Genomic DNA, 15,984 nt, shown 5'->3' with positions numbered 1-15,984 from the left:
TTTCGATATATTCTCGTTTTCTCTATTTAAACGATGTAAGCCCTAGGGCAAAAGTAGAGAGTCGTCTTTTCGGATTATCAATAAAATTCAGAGCTTTCGTGCTTTGTCCAATCTCGGATTCGAGTTTGATGCCTATTTCCTGGTATTCGTAAAATCAACAGGTATAGAAGGTTGTAGTTCTGGTATTCGTGCGCGAATCAACGGGTCTGTGACGGTTACCCGCGTTGTACGCTGCGTCAGTTGGTATCAAAGCCAAGTTCGTTCTTGGATCAACGATGCCGCTCAGGAGGAGGGATCGTGTGGAAGATGTTCATGACTGTGAATATATGCGATATCTAGAGCAGAGGCTAGATCAGCTGGATCAGCTGGATCAGAGGATGGAGCAGAGGATGGATCGTATGATGGAGCAGTTCACACAGCAAATGGCTGCACTTTTGGAGAGTCAGAATCGGAGAAACCCTAATATGAATTCTAACCCTGATCGAGAGGAAATCGAGTATGATTCCAATTTTGAAGGGGGCGCAACTTTGTTCTCCGAAGAGAATCCATCTGATGAAGCATTCTTTGTAGCGGGAGGCGATGGAGAGCCCAAGTTCGACGAGGAGGAGGAGACTGTGACAAGAATTGGGATTGGGGCAGCGGTGACGATAACTAAATCTATCAAGGAATTGCGGGATCTTGGTGAATGTTTGTCGAATCTTGATAGTGGGAACCTTGACTGCACCCGCTCTGGACCACGTTTAGCTTTCGATAGCAATGTCGTTTATCAGTTTGAGATAATGGAATATATTCTTGATTTTGACTTCGATGGGCATGGGGAAAATCATGCTGCTGATTTTATCTCTAAACTCCTAGGGCGAATTCGAGGGCGAATTCTCTCCACCCATGGGAGAATGATGCGGCAGATGACCTGGCAAGTCGGTACTTGGAGAAAAATAGGTTCTGACAACCCTATCTCGAAGGAAACGGCCTCCAGAGCAAAACTCATAGCTTTTGGCTGTGAAAAGACGAGATTTTGGCCGAATTCGATTGTTTAAGGCCTCAAACGGGCAATTTTATGTTAATTAGGGCTTTTTTTTCTATTTTAGGAAATAATTTATCTTTAAGAATATTTCGATATTTTAGAATATAGTTTATCTTTAAAAATATTTTGTTAGTTTATCTTTAAGAATATTTCGATATTTTAGGAGATAGTTTATCTTTAAGAATATTTTTATTTCTTTCGATATATTCTCGTTTTCTCTATTTAAACGATGTAAGCCCTAGGGCAAAAGTAGAGAGTCGTCTTTTCGGATTATCAATAAAATTCAGAGCTTTCGTGCTTTGTCCAATCTCAGATTCAAGTTTGATGCCTATTTCCTGGTATTCGTAAAATCAACAGGTATAGAAGGTTGTAGTTTCGGTATTCGTGCGCGAATCAACGGGTCTGTGACGGTTACCCGCGTTGTACGCTGCGTCACGAATCCAAGTGTCTCGGATGCAAAATCTCGGGGGACAAAAAGTTCTACCGCGAGTAGCACCAGGGAGCGTCCACGGTCCAGTCATTTAACCAGTCCTTGAGGGGCCATCCATGATTTGATTCGTACCAAATGCGATCAAGTCGATCATTCCATCGAATCGGCATTATTTGTATTTTCCCTTGCACCAAATGGGATCAAGCGTATCGTTCCATTATATGGACATGATTCAGCTACAATGAACAAGACCCCCAATTCAAACACAATGGACTTACCTAAAGGGAATAGAGGACAGATGTGCTTCCCATAAATTCGATAAGCTTTTCCAAGACAAAGCATTCCGTTCTCTTGAATTTCATAGACGAAATATCCTCGTGCATACTCATCTCTTGATTAGTGTGTCTTCCGCCGATACTAGTCCGATAAAGTTTAGATGATGAGTTTCCTGCAATCCAGTATCAGAATCGATTAACTTCAGATCTTCTGCTGACAAGGCATGGAATGGAGCTCAATCTACAAGTGAGTACTATGGCAACATTTGGCTCCAGAAAGTGCCTGCTCGTGCCCCCTTGCCAAATTTTTCAGTATAATAACAAAATGACCCAACATCTCCGTCAAACAACCAACTCCCAGGGTTTCTTGTCCACTGGTTGGCCTTCGTGCTTAGCCTTCTGAGGCCAGAAGTGATCGACAGGGTCAAGGATGGGAATAGCATGGCCTGGATTTGGCTGTTCGAGGACAATGTCAAGCATGACAAGGCAGTTTTATTACCAAAAGGTTGAGTTCTGTCTCCAGGCTATCCGGCACGGAAGAGGTCGGGCAGGAGTTTCGTTCAAATTATGAAAAGTTTCAGGGTGTTTTTGCAGTTTTCTTGCTAAAGGAATTCGGAAGTGGTTCTGCAACCTGACTCTAATCTGCATTACTTATTACCCATGATCAAGTAATTACAGTCATTTACTTACTCTTACTGAAGAGCAGAAGGAGAGATGCCAAGTTAAGCTTCAAGCCTTCACGTCTTCTTTGGCTTGCTTATCAAAAGGATCGTCTCCTATATACAAGTCCAGAATCAAACGGCATCCCAATTCCTTCCCGTCAACTGCAAAACATTTTGCCAAAGAAGCACAGCTCTTAAATACTAAATTTACTCTTTAACCATCATCATATCTGCTCAGTTAAGATATTACACTACTGAACCCAACAGACTAGGAAGTCAAGCCGTAAACCAATTCTTTACAATCCCGCCTGCAAGCATTTACTACTTTCTTTATCAATCATCACACTTCCATTCTGTAAAAGAAAAAGAAAATCTTACTTATTGTTCGAAGCATCTGACCTCGGTCTCTTGAGAGATCTATCTCCAATCCCCGTGGGGTTTTGTATTCATCCTTGAACTAGGAAGTAAACCTGCACGTTCATTTTTTAAAATAAATTGAAACTGGTTGCAGAAACTTTTAAAAGGTGAACTGAGAGTAGACAAAAGATAAGCGGGATGATAAAATTCCGGTAAACGGCCTCACCTGAAAACTGATAGGATGACAAAAGAATATCACAATTCAAAAGCTATTACTTCCTACATTCGTAAAGTCCAAATGTCAAAATCAAGAACATTTATGAACAGGGAACATAGTATGATTTCCCTTAATACGATGATTAATTACCTTTCTGTTTCCATTTCTTCACAGTAAATTTGGCATATTTTTCATATCAATCTTCTTAATTAGAACCCCAAGTTAGTAGGGTACGGTTCAAAAGCTAGGACTCTTTTTTCCGGTAGAGGATCGAGTCGCGGTGTAGCAGTATGTGTTGATTTTTCCTGCTGTTGAGTGAGACGCGGTTAATAGTGTCATATCATGTACGTAAATATACATACACATATAGATACACTTAGTTAAACGGGTTAGACGTGTCGTATTCGTGTCAACCCGTAATTAAACGTGTCGTATTTGTGTTTGAAAATTTTGACATGTTTATTAAATTTGTCGTGTTCGGGTTTGAAGTTTTTTGATACAAATCCATTTAGAAACAACCTATTTAAACACGACACGATACATCTTGTCACCTCAAGACGCGGTTGTCACCCTTGGGCTGGCCCAAGGGTGGCTGAGGCCCATATAAGGCCCGTCAAATGGGATGGGATGGGCGAAGGCGAAACAGAAGGGAAGGCACGGGAGAGAAGGAGAGGGAAGAGGAGACAGGGAAGGAGAAGGACGAGGAGGGCGAAGATGACGACGATACGTAGATTCTGCTGCAACGATCTGCTACGCTTCGCTCCCGTCAACCTCGATCACCTCACTGAAACTGTAACAGCTCCTCTTAACCTCGATCACCTTGTTCAGCCTGAACGATTTCTTCTATGGCAGCTTTTCACTGATTTCCGTTCAATCTTTGTTGCTCGGACTTTGTGGTTGGCCGGCGGCGGTTTCAGTTTAACATGTCGTTCTACATGACGTACTTGGCGAGATGGCCTGATTACTTTCACGTCGCAGAAGCCCCCGGCAATCAAATCATGGGCTACAGTTAGTGCTTCTTTCCCCGTCTGCTCTCTCTCTCTATTGTACTGTCACTAATAAATTTGAGATAGCTTTTGATTTCAGTCTATTGATGTTTCTTTCTCTCAATTCTGTTCGATATATATTAGTAATCCTGGATTTGAGCAGAGTTTCATTTGAGTGTGGAAATGGGCAAAATTTGGTGCAAGGTTTATGTTTTATCACAGCAAGGGCACGGGCTAATTACAGGTTTAGAAGTTTTCGTTAATAAATGGTTTGTTCTTGATCAGCTGTTTGCTCGGAGTTGAAATGATAGATGTTCAACAATCTTGAATTTGAGCTCAGTCTCATTTCAGTTCAGTCCGTTTGGTTCGATTCAATACGATGCAACATCTGTGATTATCATGGCATGGGCGGGCTAATTACATGTTTAGAATTTGTTGTTAATAAATGATTCTCTTTGTTCGTTGATGGATGTTCGGGCAGGATAAAAATTTGAGCGCCAGAGGGTCCATTTAATGAGTAAACTTGTTGCATATGTGAAATGTTTACCTCGCGTACACCTTTACTGCGCCTAATGATAGATGTAGCAGACTTGTATGGGGATTCCCCTGTCCTTGGCCTAAGATCTGCATAACTGTAATGTGGGGATGGAACTTGAAGTTTGAAGTATGTGCTGCATGAGATTTAATAAGGAGAAGCAAACTCATAGTAAGTGAAACTTGACGTGATGAGCTGATGAAAAATTGAACGGATGACATCTGTAAGCGGGTAAAGTGGTTTGCATTGCATGATATCCTGATGGAAGTCTAGGAAGTACTGCGAGTTGCAGCCACCTTCAATCTCGCTCTAAATTCTATATAAAACTTCAGGGATTGCTAGCTTTGCATGGTTACAGGACTAAAATGAAGGGCTTGTTGTTCCTGAGACCTGGGCTTATGTTTCAATTGAAGTTCCCGCTTGATTAGAACAACTATAAATTCAAATTATACTATGTTAGATGGTCTTTGCAATTTGTACATAGATAATTAAGTCATGGCATTCGGCCAAAAGAATTAAGTCATGTTATTGCAACTGCAGGTCATTCACTAAATTAGTATATAATATCCGTAGATGCAATTAGTATTCTATCTACATTTAGATGTGATACCATCCCAACAATTCTCAACTTTTGCAAACAAATTTATCATGTAATATAGCTAAGTTTGCATAGCCAAGTAGGCAGGTTAAAAGAACTGCTCTGTTCAATTATGTCGAAATGTGGTAGTTTTCTCAATGATTGATGATGGTGAGGATCTGTAGGTTTGCTTTATAAGAATTTGCTTTGGTTGATTTTGAATACTTAATTTCTAAGTTAGAAACTTAAAGATCTTTTTCTGTCCTGCTGATTCTGTCTTGATGATTCTTTACGGCTATTATTTTGCATCCAGTGGGAATGGGAATGTTTCTCCTTGTGGAAGCGTTGGCGCGATTTCTGTTCTAAACATGAATATGCACCAGAAGTTTTTCTTTCTTTGGTTTATCTTTTAATGTGGCAAAACTATAATACTATGTCTGAATTTTGCAGTTATGGGAAAAGTTGAAGGCCAGGGAGAGTCTTGGCATGGCCATGTAACTGCAGTGACTGTGGCTCCTGATTATCGGAGACAACAAGTAGCCAAGAAATTGATGAATCTGCTTGAAGAAATTAGTGACAAAATGTAAGAGCTATGAACATTATGTTGAACTGTCCTAAATTCACTGTTGCAGTTTTTTATGATTTATTTTGTGCGTATTATCAGAAAGAGTATCCTCCACCTCTGAACCTTTTGTTAAATGGCAAGCTGACCAATCTGACCATGTCAGTGGAACTTGTTGATTTTTGTGTACTGCTTAAATTAGGATAGTATAATGCATAAGATATATTTTAAAAATAATTTTTTCCTTCCAAATTGTATCTGTTTCTACTTGGTGTATAAGCTGTACAGATGAATTTGATTTCTGTTCCTTTTACCTTCTATTGTCTCGTTCCGCAGTGATAAGGCCTACTTTGTCGATCTATTCGTGAGGGCATCCAATACACCAGCCATAAAGATGTATGAAAAGGTGAAGTTTTCTTTAATCACTCGAAACTAATTCATAAGCATTTGAAGAACTTGTTTGTCCTCTTTTGTTTCTTTCCCCCTCCCGCAAGGTCTTATATTTTGGATGCGCTGTTGTTTTTTCCTCATCTTCATTGCAAAAGAGCTCTTCCTTTATAGTACTTGTTCAGGAGATTAGAAGGTGCTTTCAGAAATTTCTCACTTCCTCAAGTCAGTTCATTCTTCTTTGCCGACTAAGAAAAGAGCAACTTTGCATTTCATCGTGGAAAATAAGTGAAAAATGTTTTGAGAAAACAATCTACCCAAAAGGGTTCTAAAAAATAGTTGGAGATAATCTACAAATGGCTGCTCTATCTTTCTATAACCTCCTAGTCTTTCTGGGTCCTTCCACTTGAATATTAGTTTTTATAACGTGTCATAAAATAATGAGCATATTACGTAGGTTTATCATGGCAAGAAAACATGTGGCGTGCTTTTTTCTCGATTTTACTAATTAGTGATCTGCTTATCGTTCTTTTTTTTCCTCTATCCTGCAGCTTGGTTATGTAATCTACAGACGAGTGCTGCGCTATTATTCCGGGGAAGAAGATGCATTAGGTGAGGAATTCACTTCGAATTTTAGCAATTCGATTCCATGCACTAACTACTTATAATTATCCCTCTCAACTCTTCTGAACATGCTCTGCATTTTCAGATATGAGGAAAGCATTATCTCGGGATGTTGAGAAGAAATCGATTGTCCCCCTCAAACGCCCGGTCACTCCCGACGAGTTGGAGTATGATTAGATGCAGTTTCACTCCCTTTTCTTCTGGAAAATATTTTTTCTGTTTGGCAAAGATTGATTGTACCTATAAAGAGCTCCCTCGGACTCTTTTCGATGTTCAAACGACTTCAATGTGACTGTTTTGGGTCGGTAAGGAAATGTTCATATTGTATTCGGTACATCTTTACTTGCTCTTGTAACTCGTGTTTTTGTTTACTACCTCAGGAAGATCGAATATCTCTTGCAACCGCGCAAAATCTCAAAATTTTGCCCACAAGTTTTGTTGGATGTGAGTTCTTGTGATTGTCTGTGATTGTCTAATGAGAGTTTGCAACCACAAATTGGATTTATGCAGCTGTATTTTAAATGACTTGAATGTGGTCTAGACTCTTTCGATAATTTGGTTGCACGATTCATAAAGGTGATATGCCATGAATCTCATTTCAAGCTTATATAGAGTACTTCACTTATTTTTCCGTTAAAAACATAAAATATAATTATTACTTCACATTATGATGACTCGGTCTCTTTAAAAGAACCCTCTGCAAGCCGTTGAATTAATTTTTTTTCGAATTTTTTTCTTTTTATATATATGGTAGTTAGTATTGCAAAAGGTTGACGGGATGCGAGCACAAGAAAAGATTTCTCCAAAACCAAATAGCTTTCCCACCAACACCAACCAATTGATTCTACCATATAATACTCACCCATATCTCTCCCAACAAGGCATCATTTAAAAAAAAAAATGTATGAATGATTTTTCCTGCGAGGCCATGAGATGAGATGTACTTAATTTATTGCTTAAGAATATCAATTTAGTTCTGGTCATAAAGTTATATTTACAAGTAAAGTTTTTGGTGCACGAAAACTAAATGCGCCGTTCAATTCCGTGAATAGAAAAAGTTGGACACTATCAATAAAAAGTGATTTAAGCGGTACGTATGACACTCATTCTTTTTAAATAAATTTCGAGGTTGATTCTTATAATAAATAAAAAAAAATTCTTTGAATGGAAAAGTTTTATTATTTAATGACCCGGTCTGATTGGAGCGAAGCTAGTAGGATCGGCTGAAAAAAAAAAAAAAACGTCGGAGAATTGTAAAATGATTGAATGCATGCAATGCAAAAGGAGTCAACAAGCAAAGCAACACGTGCCCACTTTAAACATCGTCATCGACATCGACATCATCGCCATCGCATTTCATCATCATCAGAACGGCCAAGCGTTTAGTTAAGATTTTGGGGGGGACAGTTTCAAGAAGCAGATCACTGTTGTCGGCTGACAGACACCCAACCAATGCCATGGTCTCCCTCCGCTTTCCCTTCTCGTTTTCTCAGCCCCCCACCCCCAAGAAGCCGCCTCCTATCTCCGCCCCTCGTCCCTCCGCCTCCAACCTCGCCCTCTCCGTCACCGTTGCCTGTGCCGCCGCCGCGGCGACAGCTGCCGGAGCCACGGTCTACGCCGCCCTCCAGAACCCACACCAGCAGCACCCGTTCCTCCGAGACGCCCTTGGCTTTCTCTTGCCCGCGCGCTCGTCCTTCCCTGCTTGGGGCTCACTCTCCTTAGCTGGCAGCTCCCCTCCGGTGGTCGAATCGAAGACCGGATTCTCGTTCCCTTCGGTCCTTGGCGGGTCGAGGAAGCTTCTCGGCATCGGGCTGAGGAGGAAGAGCTTGTTGGGGCTCAAGAACATTGATGTCTACGCATTTGGTAACTATTTCATCCAATCCCAACATAAGTTCTTGATTACAATTTGCGGCAGTGGATGGATTTGGAATATCCTCTAGATACGATCGGATTGTTCGATACGATATGTGGCAAAATTGTGGCCTGAGTTCGATATCCAGTTCATGATTGGTATGTATGAATTTAATGGGAGTTAGGCCACTTAAAAAGTACAGGTTAGGGGAAGTGAGATATCTCGGAAAGGAATGCCAGCATAAATCCGGACATTTTAGGTGCCGATTTCTTTTCGGTCGCTACTTGCTAGTAGCCTTATGGACTAGGGACTATGTGATGTAATGGGGGATTCCAGGTGGATTTTTTCTTCTTGAGCCGTAAAGGATGGTTCGTTTGCCTGGTGATGTTCTTCTAACTGGCAGATTTTGTCATGTGTGAAGGTGTTTATGCTGACGATAAGGACGTAAATAAACTGCTCAAGGAGAAATATGGGAAACTCTCCACTGCCGAGCTGAAGGAAAGCAAAGGGGTCCAGAAAGATCTCATGGAAAGCGATATATGCATGACTGTCAGGCTTCAGATAGTCTACGGGAAACTGAGCATTCGATCTGTTCGCAGCGCCTTTGAGGAATCCGTAGGAAGCAGACTCAAAAAGTTCGGTGAAGGAGACAATAAGGAATTGCTACAAAGGTAGAGCCCCCTGGTGCAATATTCAACTGATTTGTTTTCGCCATATTGCTGGTGGCATTTCAATTGTTATTGCATACTCTGAACATTAAAATAGTGATATTTGATTACTGCCAAATTTGCTGTGAAGAAATGGAAACCGAAAGGAAGTAGTCATCGTAGAAAGGGAAACCATTTTCTGTTGCCTATTCAGTTATATCTGTACCCTGTCCTCATATTGATCTCGACATTTGGACTTTACGAATGTCAGAAGTGAGAGCTTTTGAACTGTTATGTTCCTTTGGTTGTGGCCAATTACGGGCCTTTTGCTACACAGCTATGTTATTTGTCTACTCTTTCTCTACCTGTTAAAAGTTTCAACAGCCTGTTTCAATTTATTCGGAAATGAATGTGCAGGTTTACTTCCCAGTTCAAGGATGAGTACAAAATCCCACGGGGATCGGTGATAGATCTTTCAAGAGACCGAGGCCACGTGCTTCGCACAACAAGTAAGATCTTTTTTACAGAGTAGTAGTGTAATTTTAATGATTGATAAAAGAATTAGTAAATGCTTGCAGATAGGATTGTAAAGAATTGGCTTACTGCTTGACTTATGGTCCAGTCTATCGCGTGCAGTAGTGTTGGATCTTAACTGAGCAGATATGGTGATGGTTAAATAGTGAATTTAGTATTCAAGGGATACGTTCCTTTGTTGGAATCTTTTGCAGTTGATGGGAAGGAAGTGGGAAGCATCGAGAGCAAGCTACTTTGCCGGTCAATTCTCGACTTGTATATAGGAGACGATTCTTTCGATAAGCAAGCCAGAGAAGACGTGAAGCAGAATTTGGCATCCCTTCTTCAGTAACAGTAAGTACATGAAAGTAATTACTGAATAACGGGTCATAAGTCAAGCGGATTAGAGTCAGGTTGCTGAACCATTTCCGAATTCCTATAGCGAGAAATTGCAAAAACACCTGGAAGGCTTTCATAATTTGAATGAAACACCTTACCGATTGTGGGAGTTTCTGAAAATAGGACGGACTAGTCTTCGGGGTGATTTTGTTATTCTACTGAAAGATTGGTGACAGGCACGAGCAGGCTGCTTCTGGAGCCAAATATTGCCGTAGTACAGTACTCACTTGCAATTGAGCTCCATTCCATGCTTTGTCAGCAGAAGATTCGGAGTTAACTGAGTTTTATACTGGATTGCAGGGAACTCATCATCTGAACTTTATCAGACATAGTATCGGCCGAAGACACGCTAATCAAGAGTTGAGTATGCACGCGATGTTTCGTCCAGAAAAATTCAAGAAAGCAGAATTCTTTGTCTTGGAAAAGCTTATCGAATGTTTGAGAGGTGTATCTATCTTCTGTATGTTCACACCTGTTATCTATATTCATATGGTCTCTTCATCACATGAACGAATTGAAAATATTGAAATTCTACTCATCTACCAATCCCTCAAATTACAATTAGCAGCGCCATGAACGAAATTAATAAGGAAAGAACCTAAAGAAGCAAACAAAATTCCTAATAATGCTTCAACTGATCAGATGTGTTGATGATCACTTGGCGCTTTGTAATCTTCTTTCTTAATTACGCGCTGTGATCAGAGCAAGACAGAGCTGCGACCGGTGCCAAAACGACCACACCTCGACATGATCCCCCACGTTGAGGCCATTCCGCGCCACCACATCATTCCACCCGTCCGTGAGCATGAACATGACGGAGGAGGACTTCCCAGGCTTCTCCATCTCCCACCTCCTTAGTGCCAATTTGCGAGTGTTGATACCCCGCGAGTATATAGGGAAATCTGATTATTTAGGGCCAAAATTCCTTATCAGAAACTGAATTCAAAACTTTGCAAATATTATTCAATTTCCTAATTTGAACTAATTATCAGGAAATCAGAAATTTCCTAATATAATCTGGAGCGAATATATCTCTACATGATCCTTCTATTGTTTCCCCCAAAAAAATAGCTATTTGAGAATTTAGAAGAAAAACAAAATTTGAAAATATATTCACGATTTGTGAAGAAATCAACTTTGGCATATCTTTTGGTGCTAGAAGGAATCCAACACTAGGAGGGTTTGTTCTTCGATAATCTTGATATGCATAATTATTTTTACATCTATTAAAATGAGAGGCTCCTGTTCCTCTAGTTATCGATACTATTACCATCACTTCAGTCGAGTTCTTTAAATTACTACATATAGAGGTCGATAATTAATCAGGTCTGGCATTATACAAAAGATCCACAATGGTCACGTGGCATCGTTTTACCGAATCCAAAACTAGGCTTTACCCGCTTAATCAGTTCCAAAAAAGGCTTAAAAATTATATCGTGACTTAAACCGCTTTACCCATTCTGTATGTCCAAAAAAGGCTTTACCCTTTCTGTATGTCCTTGTGTTTCAATTTCAGAACCCCTGCCGCCGGTCTCTGCCACTTCTCTGGAGGTCCTGCCTTGTTTCGATGTGCTGACAGATCCGCCTTCTTTTCTTCAGTTTGCCTCACGCACAGCAGCACACTTCTCCTTCCACAAAAGCCATAGTGTGAAGGACAGTTTTCTTGTGAGATCAATTCTGTCAAGACCCTTTCATTTTGCATCCATCCACCATTTCGTTTAACCAAATAATGAGTCTACTGATCTTCTCTCTTTCAATCCTAGCCCCCATAACAGCAAACACTATCCATCTCCCCAACTCGCATAACAACAAGGCATGCTCTGCAGTTTCTTCCTCTCCACAAAACTGATATCTATCGGCAACGGGAATTTTCCTTCTTGCTAAATTCGAAAAAGTAGGAAGAATGTTTGAACATACCTTTCAAAAGAAGTTTTTCACCTTCAGAAGGCAATCCATAATCCAGATTAGCTCCCATGTTTGCTGATCATTGTTAGATGTGTTACTTATGACACATTTAAAAAGCTGAAATTCAAGCGGAAGAAGCCACGAGTACTATAAGGTTATACAATAATAAGCTGCCATTACAAGATAATCTTTGACTCTTTCTACAGAACCTAACTGGTAAAACTGTTTGCTCAAAACACTTTCCACTCGCTTTCCACAATGAAATGCATCAGGAAAACTGTTGAGACCGAGTAACCCTTGTGGAGCTCCTGGATTCCCATTATCCTGCAACTTGTAGAGCATCTTATTGAGGTACACACCAAAAAGGGAAAAAAAAAAATACAAGTAAGCAGGAGATAAATCATATAACTTCTCTAATGATATAGAGGTCACAGATGAATCTAGGATAGTTCAACATTATGTTCATAGCTCTTACATTTTGTCACTAAATAATGTCTTCAAGCGGATTCATCAGTTTCTTGGCTACTTGTTGCCTCCGGTAATCGGGAGCAACAGTTGCTGCAGTTACATGACTGTACCATGATTCTCCCTGGCCTTCATCTTTTCCCATAGTATAACTGTAATATGCATTATAATAATTTCGCCACATTATAAGAAATTAAAAATAAAATGAAATAAAAACTTATGGCACAAATTCATGGTCAGAATAGACATTGCTGCAACACGCCCATAAGGAGAAATTCCCCTTGCCACCGAAATCTCAACGCAGGACAGAAAAAGATCTCTATGTTCGGACTTACAAGTGAAGTAGGCTAAAACGACCAAAGGAAACCTTGCGATGCTTACTTTACTAAGCAAACTTAGCTATAGATTATGTTATTGTTACATGATAAACTGATTTGCAGAGCTCGAAATTTTGCAGCCACCTTCCAAGCTTCAAAAACTTCCATCACAAAATCACACGAGCCACTTTGCCCACTTCCAGAAATCATCCAGTAAATTTTTCATCAGTTCATCCACCTAAATTTCACTCACTATCATTTTACTTCCCCCTTTAAGATTGAATACTGCAAACGCTTCAAACTCATAGTTCCACTCCCACATATTACACAGCAAGGACAGACTTCAGGCAGGGGGAAGTGGGAGAAAAGGACAGATACCTCTTCGACATTACAACTCTATTGAATCTATCGTTAGTTGCAGCATAGGCATGCCTGACTCAAATAATTTCACCTCTGCAGCATGGTTTACTCACCGATCAGACTCGTTTACAATTCACCCAAGTACCAACAGCTCATTTTTATCTATTAGTAGGAACCCAACTGCCCTCGCCGTAATAAACACGGACATAGCACCGAATTTCCAATCTCACACTCAAATAAAACCGAACACAAATCCAGGATTTTACTATACCGAATTGAATCGAGAGAGCATCAATAGACTGAACTCAAATTCAAGATTATGATAAGCGATTACAATTCCCGATAAGGAAGAGTGTACATTAGACAGACAGAGGGAGGGAAAGAAGCTTAACTGTAGCCCAAAATTCGATTGCTTTGCCGGGGCCTTCAGTTACATGAAAATAATCAGGCCGTCTCCCCAAGTCCGTCACGCAGAACCACATGTCGAACTGAAACCGCCCAACCCCAAAAGAAAAAACAAAGGGATATGAACAGAAAACATTTCAGCAGCATTGCAATAGAAGAAACCATTCAATAAGAATGCAGAGCAGTGGCGGGGGCAAGATATGAGAGAAGGAAGTGTTTACAGTTTCAGGCGGGGATCGAGATTAACAGATCGTTATCCATACCAGATTAAATCGATATCGGAGGAAAACCCAGAAATAATCATTGCCCGATGGATCAAAATCCGTGTGATGAAATAATCGATATAGCAGGAAAACCCAGAAATAATGGATTGATCGATATCGCAGGAAAACACCGATGCCCAATCGACCAAAATCCGTGTGATAAAATTAATATATGCTGAGCTGAAACCGCCCCACCCAAAAAAATAAAAATAAAAAATAAAATACACGAATAGAAGAAACCATTCGATCAGAATACATTAATACGATTTACCGGACCGAACCTTAGACGATCGTTGCGAGTTCTCAAAGAAAATCCAGAAATAATCGACATCGCAGGAAAACCCAGAAACAATCCATCAATGTATGAAATACCCACAAAATCAAGAGGGGCAATGTTCCCCATCATTCCACACAACTAAACTAATCGATGTTCAATGATCAAAGAGGCAATCGCCTGTTCATTTCCAAATTAACAAATTTCGAAGAATTGAATTGGAAAAAGATTTGGAGAAAGAGATTGGGAGAAAGAATTGATAGCTCGCGCCTTCTACTGATAGTGCTCAACCCGATTCACTATGGGTCGGGTCGGGCCAGGGCTTGGACCGGCCTAATTGGGCCTTTTTCGTTTTTCTGCTTATACTAGCCGTTAACTCGATAGATTTTGAATTTGACGACAACGGTCCACAACAGGCAACCGCGTCCAACCCAGCAGCTAGGAAAATCAACACGCCATACTGCACCCGCGACTCGATCCTCTACCGATAACAAGGTCCTAGTGTACGAACTGCATCTCATGGGGTTCTAATTCCGTGCTAAAATAAAATAATTAAGCGTGTATGGAGATCTTGTTTAATTAGAACCCAATCCAAAATTGCGACGTATTTAATCGATTCTTGCATATATATGCAGAAGGGGAGATAAAAGATTGATCAACAGAAATCGATCTTTATATTGGGTAATCGATTCAAGAATTTAGGAACTAAAAGACGCAACAAATTAAAGATTTAACCAGAAACCCTAATCAATTGATCCTTCAGCACTTGATCCGCAAGCAAATTAGTGGCCAACTGACAATGATCGTTCATACGTGATCTGATCTATTCTCCCTCAATTATGCATTGCGATCAGAGCGAGACCGAGTTCCAGCCCGACCCGAAAAGACCACACCTGAACTAGATCGCCCTTCTTGAGATCATTACGCGCCACCACTCCATTCCACCCGCGAGCGAGCACGTACGAGACCGTGGAGGACTTGCCCCCGTTCTTCCTCATCTCCCACCTCCTCAGTCCCAGATCACAACTCGTGAGGGTGGGCTCCAGCAGTTTGACCGGAATCTCTCTCATCTTGTTCGTGTTCCCGACACGGGTCTTGAGTAATTCCCGCTCTTGATCATTCAGGAACGAGGACGATTTGATCACCGACTCGGGCATCAGGAGACGGCTCTCTTCTTTCTTGACGTCACTCGCAGTCAGATACTTCTCGCAGACAAGTAGAATGTCAGTTCCTCCAGAGCCCTCGATGCTGTTCCTGACATCTTGAGGGAGATCCCTGTCTGGCCCGATCCGGAAGTCAATGGAGGGCATCACATTCCAGACAAGTACAGCAGCCTTCCTCGGCTTCTTGATGGTCAGATGACGTGAAGGCTCTTCTTTGGTCGGTGCTGTAGATTGTCCCTCAAAGGCACCTCTGGTCCTCTTCTTTGTCATTCCCAAGATGCAACCACGGGGTGGATTCGATTTCGTTTCTCTTGCCATCATCGAGCTTTGCCGCTTGTCATCAGCGTTGTCAGTAGCGTACTGATCAACGATAGCCTGTTGTTGCTTCAGGTAACGATCCCGTGCCACCAAGGAAACGTGCACCAAGACATCGAAACTCGTCCAACCCCGAGTGTCATCAATCCCGTCGAAATCATCGAGGCACAGGTCTTTCTCCAGCAACTCCTCGGTCTTCATCATATTCCCAGAACCAGACAATAACATTAGTCCACACTAATTGGCAACTGAACGTAGTGCCCGCAATCAAGAAAAGAGACGACGGGGAATATATCTCGGAATTCAATGATTGGGAAGTCGGTGCCCTAAGCTAGTGATGAAGGGTTACTAATACTACCGTTTTATATATATATATATATATATATGTATGTTGCTCCGTATGTCTCACGCATATAATTTAGGAAATTTCACATAGGGAAATCTCTATTAGTTTCCTAATTTAAACTATA

General features: G+C 40.9%; 3 protein-coding genes and 1 long non-coding RNA gene across 12 annotated transcripts; 2 read left to right on the top strand and 2 right to left on the bottom strand.

Moving 5' to 3' along the window:
* Positions 1 to 3,593: 3,593 nt before the first annotated feature.
* LOC116215891 (N-terminal acetyltransferase B complex catalytic subunit NAA20) lies at positions 3,594 to 7,039 on the top strand. The gene is made up of 6 exons (XM_031551702.1): positions 3,594 to 3,757; positions 3,883 to 3,973; positions 5,514 to 5,646; positions 5,962 to 6,031; positions 6,564 to 6,624; positions 6,722 to 7,039. Exons 1-6 carry the CDS (start codon positions 3,680 to 3,682, stop codon positions 6,811 to 6,813), a joined length of 525 nt encoding a protein of 174 aa, XP_031407562.1. The 5' UTR covers positions 3,594 to 3,679; the 3' UTR covers positions 6,814 to 7,039.
* A 948-nt stretch (positions 7,040 to 7,987) lies between these two features.
* LOC116188226 (fatty-acid-binding protein 1) lies at positions 7,988 to 10,585 on the top strand. 2 transcript variants are annotated; one of them, XM_031517440.1, is made up of 5 exons: positions 7,988 to 8,499; positions 8,910 to 9,159; positions 9,553 to 9,644; positions 9,864 to 10,002; positions 10,171 to 10,305. In XM_031517440.1, the coding sequence occupies exons 1-4, from the start codon at positions 8,094 to 8,096 to the stop codon at positions 9,998 to 10,000; spliced, it is 885 nt and encodes a 294-aa protein (XP_031373300.1). In that variant the 5' UTR covers positions 7,988 to 8,093; the 3' UTR covers positions 10,001 to 10,002; positions 10,171 to 10,305. The 2 variants fall into 2 exon arrangements, with proteins under 2 accessions (XP_031373300.1, XP_031373299.1); XM_031517439.1 differs by lacking the exon at positions 10,171 to 10,305 and adding an exon at positions 10,348 to 10,585 and having other exon boundaries at positions 7,990 to 8,499.
* A 335-nt stretch (positions 10,586 to 10,920) lies between these two features.
* Positions 10,921 to 14,293, bottom strand: LOC116188228. 8 transcript variants are annotated; one of them, XR_004152218.1, is made up of 4 exons: positions 13,487 to 14,293; positions 12,428 to 12,569; positions 11,532 to 12,276; positions 10,921 to 10,949 (listed from the first exon to the last, which is right to left on the bottom strand). It is a non-coding gene; the product is annotated as an uncharacterized LOC116188228 (long non-coding RNA). The 8 variants fall into 8 exon arrangements; XR_004152221.1 differs by lacking the exon at positions 10,921 to 10,949 and having other exon boundaries at positions 11,334 to 11,675; positions 11,965 to 12,276; positions 13,487 to 14,291; XR_004152219.1 differs by lacking the exon at positions 10,921 to 10,949 and having other exon boundaries at positions 11,334 to 11,669; positions 11,965 to 12,276; positions 13,487 to 14,291.
* Positions 14,294 to 14,721: 428 nt separating this feature from the next.
* LOC116188227 (putative B3 domain-containing protein At3g49610) lies at positions 14,722 to 15,796 on the bottom strand. Its single transcript, XM_031517441.1, has one exon. It carries the CDS (start codon positions 15,740 to 15,742, stop codon positions 14,870 to 14,872), a length of 873 nt encoding a protein of 290 aa, XP_031373301.1. The 5' UTR covers positions 15,743 to 15,796; the 3' UTR covers positions 14,722 to 14,869.
* Positions 15,797 to 15,984: the final 188 nt, after the last annotated feature.

The sequence above is a fragment of the Punica granatum genome, chromosome 8 (genome assembly GCF_007655135.1).
Source record: "Punica granatum isolate Tunisia-2019 chromosome 8, ASM765513v2, whole genome shotgun sequence".
NCBI lineage: Eukaryota > Viridiplantae > Streptophyta > Magnoliopsida > Myrtales > Lythraceae > Punica > Punica granatum.
Note: the sequence above shows the minus strand (reverse complement) of the source record. Positions and strands in the feature narration are given on the sequence as shown.